We start from the raw sequence: 13075 nt of genomic DNA on the forward strand, positions 1-13075 counted from the left end.
ACCTGAAGTCAGCGATGGACAAAAAGTGCACGGTAAGTGCACGATGGGCACACATTTACACACAACGATTATTGCTCAAAAGATGGCTTTTGAGAGAATTTTAAGCAATAATCATTGTGTATAAAAGGGCCTTTAGAGTCAAGTAGGACCGAGGAGCCATATACAGTATACCAGTCCTCTGACAACTGTCCATATATAAGCAGTGACATCAGAGGAGCTCCCCGAGGCATACATTTAGTGACCCAGCTATACAGTGGCATCTGTCTCCCATGGGGTATAATAGACTCTGTTAAAGGATGGAATAGCTGCCATAAAAAACTTGTGTCCCTACTGTGTTCACTAATGGTGACCATATGACATAAAACAGGGAATTGTTTCAATGAAATTGAGCTGCCTTATCGCTGCACCACAGTAGGTACAATACTGACTGGTGAACGATAATCTTGTATCTACAAAAGAGCTGGACTGTTTATTGCTTCATGGAGCAGTTTGATTAGGAGGAGCTTTATGTGGGAGTTGTCAGCAAAACCCAGTCATGCACTAAGCAAGGCAAGTGTTGTCAGCCATGTGCAGCCATGTACTGAGCAGGGTGGGAGTTGTCAGCCGTGTACTGAGCAGGAAGGGGGGAGTTGTCAGCTGTGTACTGAGCAGGGTGCGAGTTGTCAGTCATGTACTGAGCATGATGAGAGTTGTCAGCCGTGTACCGAGCAGGGTGGGAGTTGTCAGCCGTGTACCGCTGTGTACTCAGCAGGGAGAGGAGTTGTCAGCCATATACTGAGCACAGGGGGAGTTGTTAGCCATGTACAGCTGCGTACTAAGCAGGGGCGATTTGTCAGCCGTGTACTACCATGTGCTGAGCAGGGTGGGAGTTGTCAGCCGTGTACAACTGTGTACTGAGCAGAGGGAGAGTTGTCAGCCGTGTACAACTATGTACTGAGCGGGAGCGGGAGTCGACAGCCGTGTAGTGAGCAGGGTGGGAGTTGTCAGTCAATGTACTGAGCAAGAGGGGAGTTGTCAGCCGTGTACATCTGTGTACTGACCACAGGGGGAATTGTCAGCCGTGTACAGCTGTGTTCTGAGCAGGGAGGGGAGTTGTCAGACGTGTACTGAGCAGGAAGCGGGAAGTAGTCAGCTGTGTACTGAGCAGGGTGCGAGTTGTCAGTCGTATACTGAGCCTGATGAGAGTTGTCAGCCGTGTACATCTGTGTACTGACCACAGGGGGAATTGTCAGCCGTGTACAGCTGTGTTCTGAGCAGGGAGGGGAGTTGTCAGACGTGTACTGAGCAGGAAGCGGGAAGTAGTCAGCTGTGTACTGAGCAGGGTGCGAGTTGTCAGTCGTATACTGAGCCTGATGAGAGTTGTCAGCCGTGTACAACTGTGTACTGAGCAGGGGGGGAGTTGTCAGGCATGTACTGAGCAGGGGGGAGTTGTCAGGCGTGTACTGAGCATGGGAGGGAGTTGTCAGCCGTGTACAGCTGTGTACTGATCAGGGTGGGATTTGTCAGCCATGTACAACTGTGTACTGAGCAGAGGGAGAGTTGTCAGTAGTGTACAACTGTGTACTGAGCAGGGTGGGAGTTGTCAGCCGTGTACAGCTCTGTACTGAGCAGGGTGGGAGTTCTCAGCCATGTACTGAGCAGAGGGAGAGTTGCCCGCCGTGTACAGCTGTGTACTGAGCAGAGGGGAAGTTGTCAGCTTTGTACAGCTGTGTACTGAGCAGGGTGGGAATTGTCAGCTGTGTACAACTGTGTACTGAGCAGGAGGGGGGGAGTTGACAGGCGTGTACTGAGTAGTGGGAGAGTTCTCAGCTGTGTACTGAGCAGGAGGGAGTTGTCAGCTGTGTACTAAGCAGGTGGGAGTTGTCAGCCATGTACTGAGCAGAGGGAGAGTTGTCAGCCGTGTACAGCTGTGTTCTGAGCAGAGGGGAAGTTGTCAGCTGTGTAGAGCTGTGTACTGAGTAGGTTGGGAGTTGTCAGCCGTGTACAGCTGTGTATTGAGCAGGGGGGGGGGGGACTTGTCAGTCGTGTACTGAGCAGGAGGGAGTTGTCAGCTGTGTAGAGCTATGTATTGAGTAGGTTGGGAGTTGTCAGCCGTATACAGCTGTGTATGGAGCAGAGTGGGAGTTGTCAGGCGTGTACAGCTGTGTAGTGAGCAGGTGGGGGGGGGGGGGAGTTGCCAGCCATGTACTGTGCAGGGGGGTGGAGTTGTCAGCCATGTACTGAGCAGGGGGAGAGTTGTCAGGCAAGTACTGAGCATAGGGGGAATTGTCAGCCGCGTATAGCTGTGTACTGATCAGGGTTGAAGTTGTCAGCCATGTACAACTGTGTACTGAGTATAGTGGAAGTTGTCAGCCGTGTACAGCTGTGTACTAAGCAGGTGGGAGTTGTCAACCATGTATTGAGCAGATGGAGAGTTGTCAGCCATGTACAACTGTGTACTGAGCAGAGGGGGGAGTTGTCAGCCGTGTACAGCTGTGTACTGAGCACAGGGAGAGTTGTCAGCCGTGTACAGCTGTGTACTGAGCAGGGTGGGAGTTTCAGCTGTGTACAGCTGTGTACTGAGCAGGGTGGGAGTTGTCAGCCATGTACAGCTGTGAACTGAGAAGTGGGGATTTGTCAGCCGTGTACAGCTGTGTACTGAGCAGAGGGGGGAGTTGTCACCTGTGTACAACTGTGTATTGAGTGGGGGGTGGGGGACTTGTCAGCCGTGTGCTGAGCAGCTGGAATGTTTGTCATCCGTGTATTGAGCGGAGGAGAGTTGTGAGCCGTCTACAGCTGTGTATTGATCAGGGTGGGAGTTGTCAGCCGTGTACAATTGTGTACTGAGCAGATGGCGAGTTGTCAGCCGTGTACAGCTGTGTACTGAGCAGGGTGGGAGTTGTCAGTCGTATACAGCTGTGTATTGAGCAGAGTGGGAGTTGTCAGCCGTGTACAGCTGTATAGTGAGCAGGGGGGAGTTGTCAGCAAATGTATTGTGCAGGGGGGGAGTTGTCAGCGGTGTGCTGAGCAGGGGGTGAGTTGTCAGCCGTGTGCAGCTGTGTACTGAGCAGAGGGAGAGTTGTCAGCCATGTGCAGCTGTGTACTGAGCAGGTTGGGAGTTGTCAGCTGTGTACAACTGAGTACTGAGCAGGGGGGGAGTTGTCAGGCGTGTACTGAGCATGGGGGGGAGTTGTTAGCCGCGTGCAGCTGTGTACTGATCAGGGTGGGAGTTGTCAGCCATGTACAACTGTGTACTGAGCAGAGGGAGAGTTGTCAGCCGTGTACAATTGTGTACTGAGTATAGTGGAAGTTGTCAGCAGTGTACAGCTGTGTACTAAGCAGGGTGGAAGTTGTCAGCCATGTACTGAGCAGAGGGAGAGGACAACTGACAAAGCCATGTACAGCTGTGTACTGAGCAGGGGGGGAGGTGTCAGTCGTATACAGCTGTGTATTAAGCAGAGTGGAAGTTGTCAGCCGCGTACATTTGTGTAGTAAGCAGGGGGAGTTGTCAGCCATGTACTGTGCAGAGGGGGAGTTGTCAGCTGTGTACTGAGCAGGAGGCGAGTTGTCAGCCGTGTGCAGCTGTGTACTGAGCAGAGGGGGAGTTGTCAGCCATGTGCAGCTGTGTACTAAGCAGGTTGGGAGTTGTCAGCTGTGTACTGAGCAGGGGGAGTTGTCAGGCATGTAATGAGCAGGGGGTGAGTTGTCAGCTGTGTAATTAGCAGGGTGGGAGTTGTCAGCTGTGTACAGCTGTGTACTGAGCAGGTTGGGAGTTGTCAGCCATGCACAGCTGTCTACTGAGCAGGATGGGGAGTTGTCTGCCATGTACTGAGCGGGGGGAGTTGTCAGCCATGTACAACTATGTACTGAGCAGCGGGGAATTGTCAGCCGTAAACTGAGCAGGGGGGGAGTTGTCAGCCATGTACTAAGCAGGGGGGGGGAGTTGTCAGCTGTGTACTGAGCGGGGGGAAGGGAGTTGTCAGCCATGTACAGCTGTGTTCTGAGCAGGGGGAGAGTTGTCAGCTATGTACTGAGCAGAGGGGGAGCTGTTAGCCGTGTACTGAGCAGGTGGGGAGTTGTCAGCCATTTACAGGGTGAGGGGGAGTTGTCAGCCATGTACAGCTGTGTACTGAGCAGGGTGGGGGTTGTCAGCCAGGTGCAGCTATATACTGAGCAGAGTGGGAGTTGTCAGCCATTTACTGGGTGAGGGGCAGTTGTCAGCCATGTCCAGCTGTGTACTGAGCAGGGTGGGAGTTGTCAGCCATGTACAGCTCTGTACTGAGCAGTGGGGATTTGTCAGCCGTGTACAGCTGTGTACTGAGCAGGGTGGGAGTTGTCAGCCGTGTATAACTGTGTACTGAGCAGAGGGGGGAGTTGTCAGCCGTGTACTGAGCAGGGTGGGAGTTGTCAGCCATGTACAGCTGTGTACTGAGCAGGGTGGGAGTTGTCAGCGGTGTACAGCTGTGTACTGAGCAGAGGAGGGAGTTGTCACCTGTGTACAGCTGTGCATTGAGCAAGGGGGGGGGGGGGGTCAGCCGTGTGCTAAGCAGCTGGAATGTTTGTCATCCGTGTATTGAGCGGAGGAGAGTTGTCAGCCGTGTATAGCTGTGTACTGATCAGGGTGGGAGTTGTCAGCCGTGTACAATTGTGTACTGAGCAGATGGGGACTTGTCAGCCATGTACAGCTGTGTACTGAGCAGGGTGCGAGTTGTCAGTCGCATACAGCTGTGTATTGAGCAGAGTGGGAGTTGTCAGCCGTGTACAGCTGTATAGTGAGCAGGGGGGAGTTGTCAGCAAATGTATTGTGCAGGGGGGGGAGTTGTCAGCGGTGTGCTGAGCAGGGGGGGAGTTGTCAGCCGTGTACAGCTGTATAGTGAGTAGGGGGGGAGTTGTCAGCAAATGAATTGTGCAGGGGGGGTGAGTTGTGAGCCGTGTACTGAGCAGGGGGGAGTTGTCAGCTGTGTGCAGCTGTGTACTGAGAAGGGGGGAGTTGTCAGCCATGTGCAGCTGTGTACTGAGAAGGGGGGGAGTTGTCAGCCATGTGCAGCTGTGTACTGCGCAGGTTGGGAGTTGTCAGCTGTGTACAACTGTGTACTGAGCAAGGGGGGAGTTGTCAGCCATGTACTGAGCAGGGGGGGGGGGGGAGTTGTCAGCAGTGTACTGAGCAGGGGGGAGTTGTAAGCCATGTGCAGCTGTGTACTGAGCAGAGGGGGAGTTGTCAGCCGTGTACAGCTGTGTACTGAGCAGTGGGGATTTGTCAGCCATGTGCAGCTGTGTACTGAGCAGAGGGGGAGTTGTCAGCCATGTGCAGCTGTGTACTGAGCAGAGGGGGGAGTTGTCAGCAGTGTACAGCTGTGTACTGAGCAGGGGGGAGGGGTGGGGGGTTGTCAGCCGTGTATAGCTGTGTACTGAGTAGTGGGGATTTGTCAGCTGTGTGCTGATCAGGGTGGGAGTTGTCAGCCTTGTAGCACTGTGTACTGAGCAAAGGGGGAGTTGTCAGCCGTGTACAGCTGTGTACTGAGCAGGGTGGGAGTTGTCAGCCGTGTACAGCTGTGTACTGAGCATGTCTCTGCAGAGCAGCTCATTGTGCACAAAGGCGGCAGACGGAGGACATCACTGCACACAAAGCATCTGCTGCTCTCGGCAGTATCAAGTGCATTCATTTCTTTCCAGCATCGTTCCTGCAAGCTGGAAAATGTCTCCTTTGTTAGAGAAAATCAGTGCTTGAGAAGATGGGGAATCAGGATGGTAAGCTTAAAAGAACTGCTGATGTACGCGATAGAGCAGACTGTAGGCCTGAGGATGGAGAGAACGTCAGGAAGGGAGGCAGGAAAAGCCATGGGAAACACAGTGAGCTGCAGGGCAAGAAAAGAGGCAAATCTGAGTCCAGATCTTCTGTCTTCTCCAATTTAAGAATTAGAAGGAATCTGTCCAGGTCTAAAGATGGCACGACGTGCGGATCTAATGACGACGTCTTGGGAGGGCAGCACCTGCAAACAGATGAGATAGGCAGCACCCATTCAGCTGCTACCAAGACACCAGAAATAAGCATCTCCGCGGATGAAGGAGGCCTCTCTGATACTGATGCTGAGCACACTCACATCAACAGATCCCTCGAAGCAGCTGCCAGCCATGAGATCCAGGAAGGACAAAAGACCAGCTCAGGCTCCGACACAGACATCTACAGCTTCCATTCAGCCACCGAACAGGATGACCTGCTCTTTGATATCCAGATGGCCATTAAAATGCAGTTCTCTCAAGATGGAACTCAGGAGGGGGGAAGTGATTACCTGTCAAAAGTTCTTCAAGGACCCCTGACAAGTTCTCAGACAGTATTTTGGGATGCAGGAGATCAGCTGCCATCCAGTAAGGAAGGAGTTGTGTCTTCGGTTCAGACATATGAAAAGGAAGAGATTGTGAGTATTAAGGCAACACAAGTAGAAAGAGAAACAAGCATATCTGAAGGAGGTCATCAGGCTTCTGAAGCTGACACTACTTGCATTGTAACAAGTGGCCCTGATGGCTCTTCTTCCCAAGTATATGAATCTGAGGAGTTGACTTCTTTGCATGTCAAGTGCAGGGAGGATTCAGATATAGGGGTAGAATCAAGTGAGAGGAACGTGGGGAATAACACAGGAATAAAAGTAGAGAAAGGCGATTTATTCTTAAAAACAAATGACACCGTCTATGCAGAAGATCTTCCAGGAGCAGATACCCCGGAGAGCCCCACCGCCTCCAGGAACTCACCTGAGAATGCGCAGCCACCTACAGCTAAAAGGGAACAAACCTTTTGGAATGGTTCATTCAGGGGACATTTCTTTGCTAATGATGCTGCAGGGTTTAGAAAGCACAGGGGTAATGGATTACAAGGGAACTCAAGCCGATCTGCAGACTGGACAAATGAATTGATTAAAGTCCAGAAGAAAAGCATAAGAAAAAGAAGCATCCCAGACATAGCAGATGAAAGTGCTGTCCCAAGGAAGTTTTCAAGTGTTCCAGCATCTTCTTTCAGTTTATCCAACGTTCAAGGTGAGAGAGTTTCCTATCTGTATATGTCTATGCTTTACATTTAAAAACAAAATTTAACTGTTGTTAATAAGTATAATATTTTTCTGCAAACTAAAGCTGCTTTCACATCTGCTCTGGGACACACGTTCAGAGGTTCTATCGCAGATGTGCACAAAATACTGGAGTAAAAAGTGCAACATGCAGTGTTTTTTCGTCCGGTACAATGCCAGACATTGACATTATAGTCAATGGGGTCCATTTGGCGCTGTTCGGTTCCGTCATAAGACGGATTCCATTCAGTCAGGGGATTCTCTTTTCCTGCTCCCCAAACGGAGCAGGAAAACGGAACCCCCAATGTAAAAGTGAAAGCAGCCTAACTTGTACTATCACCTTGTCAGTAGTCACTTCTGTATTTTACCTGTAGTAAACTGAATCCCATGCTAGAAAGCTGAGCTTTGGGGAGCTTGATGTAGTTCTTATATTGCAGATGCTTCTTTGAAGGGTTTAAATGGTTTTCTGGACAATAAAAAAATATACGCATATATTCAAACTAAAACACCCTTTACTATGTACTTCTCATTCTTAATGTGCTTAAAGTGAGCAGTGTGCTGAGCAGAGTGCAGCCTCTCTGAGTCACATGGACCAGGAAGTGCAGTTAGGGTCAGTTTTAGACAAAGTGCGACCCTAAAGAAAAATAAAAGTGGGACCTCAAATGCTGAACATTGCAGTCATTAAGCCAGTTCAGAAGGTAGTGTAAAGAGATCTTCTGCAATGATGTATAGCACTTACAGTGACATTACTAGGATCTTTAAGGTTAAGAGGCACAAGCCCTAAGGCATATGTCCCCCTCCCCTCTACAAAATGATTTATATACATTATACATATATGGTTAGCAAATAATACCACAAACCCAGGAACAAATATCGCCATACAGGGATTAAATATTACCTTTATGTTGTTACAGAGCAAAACATACAATCCAGAGCACCAGTATTAACAATGATACCACTATACAAGGTCCAAATTATGCCAGACCATTACATAGTCACTGTATAATATTACCACAATGTTACTGAATAAAAACCACTATACCAAGACCAATATCATCAATGATGCAGCTATCCAGTGCCAAAGTAATACCACCCATAGGTCACATCAAATTTACAAGAAGAGTAAAAATACTCCACAGTGTTTTTAGCCAGGGACGAGTACACAATTTTCAGTAATTTGAATTAACAATACATGGACATACATGGTGTTAAAAACCCTCTACGTATAAAAGGAAACATTACTGTAACCTCTAAGGGTGAATTCACAATACCGGTAGCATTTAATCTCTGTTCTGGCTTTCTGTCTCTATTCCATTTTTGGAGCGGAGAGATGGAATTAAAATGGAGATTAAATAGATCTATTTTTGCCACCATTGATTTCAATAGAGAGACGGAAAGCCAAAATGGAGATTAAATGCTTCTGTGAATCCACCGTAATACTTCCTTGCATAAATATGGAATTTAGGTAAATTCTAAGCCTGTTTTACATTACACACTGAAAATAAGGATGTAAGATTAAGCAACCTATCGAAATAATATGTGAAGTCAGAAAGGTGACTGTAGCCTAAAACAAAAGCAGAGAAAAGAAGTTGCCACAGTTGGTTGCACATCGTAACCAATTTGATGACCGCTTTTATTTTGCAACCTGAATTATGAAAATGCACCTCCTTTACTGCCTCCACACAGTAATAATGCCCCTTATATTACCATCAGTCATAATGCCCCCTTTCCTACCCCCACATGGTAATAATCCCTCCTTATCCCACATTGGTAGTAATGCCCCCTTTTCTGCCCCCACACAGTAATAATGTTCTTGCATGTCCCCATCAGTAATAATGCCCCCTATTCTTTTACCAGACAGTAATAATGTCCCCTTATTCCCCCCTTCAGTATCAATGTGCTTTATTGCGCCATCAGTAGTAATACTGTTTATGTTTCATTAGTAAAAATGCCCCTTTTATCCTGTAAAAAAACCTCAACTCTTTGCTCCCTGCACCACTCTGGTCCATACTCTTGACCATGCTTAACAGAAGAAGGAAGGACAAGGCCAGAGCAACACGGAGAGCAAAAGAGATAAGTGCATTGTTTTTTTTCCTTTTGATAAGCTTCCCCCATTTAGTAATCGTATGCTCAGTGGGGCTCGGCAGCTTGGGCCCCCTTGGGACATGGGCCCCATAGCTGCTATGCTGGTAGTTGCACCTTTGCTGCGTTTAGTTTCATGCATATAACTACATCTGTGGCTGTTTTTAAAGCATAAATTTGCCTATATAAATGTTATTGGGACCTCTGATAATGCCATATCATAACTTTAACTATTATCCCTCCCTACTGACTAGAGATGAGCGAGCATACTCGCTAAGGGCAATTACTCGATCGAGCATTGCCCTTAGCGAGTACCTGCCTGCTCGGAAGAAAAGATTCGGCTGCCGGCAGCGGGCAGGGAGCGGTGGGGGAGAGCAGGGAGGAACGGAGGGGAGATCTCTCTCTCCCTCTCCCCCCCCCCCACTCCCCTCTGCTCACTGCCGCAACTCACCTCTCACCCGCGCTGGCAGACGAACCTTTTCTTCCGAGCGGGCAGGTACTCGCTAAGGGCAATGCTCGATCGAGTGATTGTCCTTAGCGAGTATGCTCACTCATCTCTACCACTGACTCAATAATATTCTTATACTGTTACTGAATCAAAAAATACATAAAGACCAATATTAACACCGTAAAGTGAACATATAGTGATAGATATCAGTTCTACCCAGGAACACTGAGGACCATATACAGTTGTAATCAAAATTATTCAACAACCATTGCTTTATTTGCCAAATTGACAAGCTTTCAGCTGTTTACAGGGAAAGAAAAATCAATAAAACATGAACAAATTGAATAATTCAACATAACTAATATAACAAGTGGTTTCTCCTAATTTAACACAAAACACCACTTTTAATGACTACTGCATTTTAGAATTATTCAACTACCTGAATAGAATCCGTTATAAGAGCAAACATTTGCAAATCAGGTATTGTCTCAAGCATACCTGATGCAACCAATGATTAGTTGCATCAGTTGTTCTTGAGATAAAACATATCAAATACATGGACTGGCTAGGGCTCTCTTGACTGTCACTTTGATTGCATGTTGGAAAAATGTCAAGAGAGTGGTCCAAAAACTTAACGGAAGAAATCATTATCTTGCACAATCAAGGAAACGAATACAAAAGATAGAAAGGCACGAATGTTCCTAGAGATACACTGTGGCTGCACTACCTGGATGTGGCAGAAAGAGGAAACCATCACTGTCTGCCACGAGATTCCTGACGAGGCAGGTGGTTAAAAACCCTTGACTGACTACAAAAGACCTGCAACAAGATCTGGTGGCAGCAGGCACTGAGGTTTCTGTTTGCATAGCAAAATGCATTCTAAAATGCTGAAGGTCTTCATTCCCAGCGGGAAAAAAAACCAAACATGCTGCGGCCGGCAAATCCACGCTGCAGCAGCGGCTTCTGCCGGCTTAGCCGCAGCAGATTTGCCGTCCCGTGTGGACGAGATTTCAGAGAAATCTTGTCCACATGGCTGGCTAATCCCGGGATTAGCGGCTGCATGCGGATTTGTCGCGGTGCAATTTCGCACGTAATTTCAGCAGCAAATCCGCTCCGTGTGAACCCAGCCTTACAAGCGAGGTTGAATAATTTTGATTACAACTCTATGTGTTTATTTTACCATTTACAGGACATTGCTTTTCTACAGTTTCTTTTGTTTAAAAGGGTTTTTCTTACTCAGAATAGGTCATCAATAGCAGATCAAAGGGGGCCTGACATGCTGCACCCCTGTCAATCAGATGATTGCTTGATCGGCTTCATTAGGGTAACTTAAAGCTGGGTTCACATGTGACGGAATTGTCGCGCGGAATGTCTGCACGGCAATTCCGCTCGCGGCTCCTAATCCCGGGATTAGACAGCAAGGTGGACGAGATTTCGCAAAAATCTTTTCCAGTGTAATTCTCGCGGTTTTTCGGGGCGGCCATTCCGTGAGAATTCTGCTGGAATTCTGTCCTGTGTGACCCCAGCCTAAAATAGGACAGCTGTCCAAGAAACTATTGCTCCTGTGCTTTTACACAGGAGGGTCAGTCTGTCAGATAATGTAGGCGAGGCGGTCGGAGATTTCTTCCACCAACAAAGATTAAGCATAAAATCCTGTTTACACTGAGTGAGAAAACGCTCATTAGTCATTTAGTTTCAGCTCACTGAAATGGATTGACTGGTGACAACTGAGTGTCTTCTCTCTCAGTGCCCTGTCTGGTACCATCTGTGCACAGGCCGACAGTCGTCCGTAATCGCTAATCGCTCATTTAAGTGTTTATTTGGGCAGCTATTGGCCCATCTGAAGATACTTTCAGTGTCTGGTGATGGTGTGTGCTGTACACTGTTCAGCTTCCTGGAATGCCAATGCCATTCACTTGACGTTATCAGTAATATATCATAAGAAAACTTTTTTATGTTCTGGGGTGGTCTTGATTGTTCCTAAAATTGAACCATGATCTGAGCATAAAATTTCATCAATTGAGAAGCGAAGATTGAGGTCAAATTGGACATGGGAAATTAAAAGAAAATAAATCTGACTAGGAATTTTGTATGACTGAATGTTGACTAAAGTATTTTTGTCCCTGGTGTAGTGCTGTACTTTCCATAAGTTTACTAAATGAAGCTTAATTACTTATAAGAGATGAGCGAGTATACTCGCTAAGGACAATTCGAGCATTGTCCTTAGCGAGTACCTGCCCACTCAGAAGAAAAGGTTTGGCTGCCGGCACGGGTGAGAGGTGAGTTGCGGCAGTGAGCAGGGGGGAGCAGGGAGGGGGGGGGAGGGAGAGAGAGATCTCCCCTCCGTTCCTCCCCGCTCTCCCCCGCCCGCCGCCGGCAGCCAAACCTTTCCTTCCGAGCAGGCAGGTACTCTCTAAGGGCAATGCTCGATCGAGTAATTGCCCTTAGCGAGTATGCTCGCTCATCTCTATTACTTATGTTTCTACCAAGTGGATTGCTGAGTAAGATATAAATGATTTGCTGTACCAGAAGAGGTGTCAATTCTAGGATCAAACGGCATGTTCAGGTCTCCATCAAGCTTATTTGAGACCCAGCATGGCTAATTCCTGCAATACTCTCACTACAAAGGATACCTGACTTGTGCTGCAACTGTGAATAAATTTGTTGAAAATCTGCCTTCTGGGGTCAATATTAGAATCTTACCCCCTTCGTCCAATGTCACACTGCCATATTTCAATGGTGTTTTGGCATAATAGGTGCGTGTGACCCTGCTTGAGCATTATAGGAATCTATGATATTCAGGTCAGGACACCCATGGTCCGATCAAGCATACGTCTGTATTACGGATGCAGAAAGGCAAATGTAATACAGTGGTGTGTCACTGGCTTTAGTGAATGTAGCTTAAATTGGCCCTTTTTGCCTGCTGGCAATTTAGAGAAATTAAAAAATAATGCACTTTTTTATTTCTAACCAAATAAAACATTATCTAAATTTGAGTGATTGTAGTCTGAATCATCAGTGCTGCAGCATAGTTTCTAAAAACGCATAACCACATTTGGAACTACGTAGCACTACTATACTGCCACTAAGAGCATATACTATCGGTTATAAAAAGAAATAAATAGTTGGTTAGTTGCATTTTTTCCTATTTTGAGAAGTGCTGTAAAATGAATACAGCATTAAAACATAAAAGATATATATATTTTTTTTTATTTTTTAAATCTCCTGCTTTTCCACAGGATCCGCGGCACATCTGCATTGACTTCAATGGAAGCCGCCCTTGCAGAATCTGCAGCAAAATAGAGCATGATGCGATTTGTTTTTCAGACCAGAAGGTCCGCAAAACAAATCTGCATGCTTTAATTAAGCTGCAGACACCCATGTCTTCCTATGGGCGGCTTGAACTGCGGATCATCCGTGCGAGTACCCCACGCGGATTCCGCAATTCAAACCCACCCATGGACATGAGTCCTAAGTCAAAATGTGTACACAATAATATAACAAATGA

At 47.4% G+C, this 13075-nt stretch overlaps 1 protein-coding gene across 1 annotated transcript in view; it reads left to right on the top strand.

Annotated features, from left to right (window-relative positions):
* Positions 1-5589: 5589 nt before the first annotated feature.
* Positions 5590-13075, top strand: part of FMN2 (formin 2) — a 166200-nt gene continuing 158714 nt past the window's right edge. Inside the window, exon 1 of the mRNA XM_066605407.1 lies at positions 5590-7008. Within this exon, the coding sequence (XP_066461504.1) occupies positions 5712-7008 (1297 nt within the window). The 5' untranslated portion in view covers positions 5590-5711. The remainder of the gene's footprint in view (positions 7009-13075) is intronic.

This window comes from Eleutherodactylus coqui, chromosome 1, assembly GCF_035609145.1.
Source record: "Eleutherodactylus coqui strain aEleCoq1 chromosome 1, aEleCoq1.hap1, whole genome shotgun sequence".
Classification (NCBI taxonomy): Eukaryota; Metazoa; Chordata; class Amphibia; order Anura; family Eleutherodactylidae; genus Eleutherodactylus; species Eleutherodactylus coqui.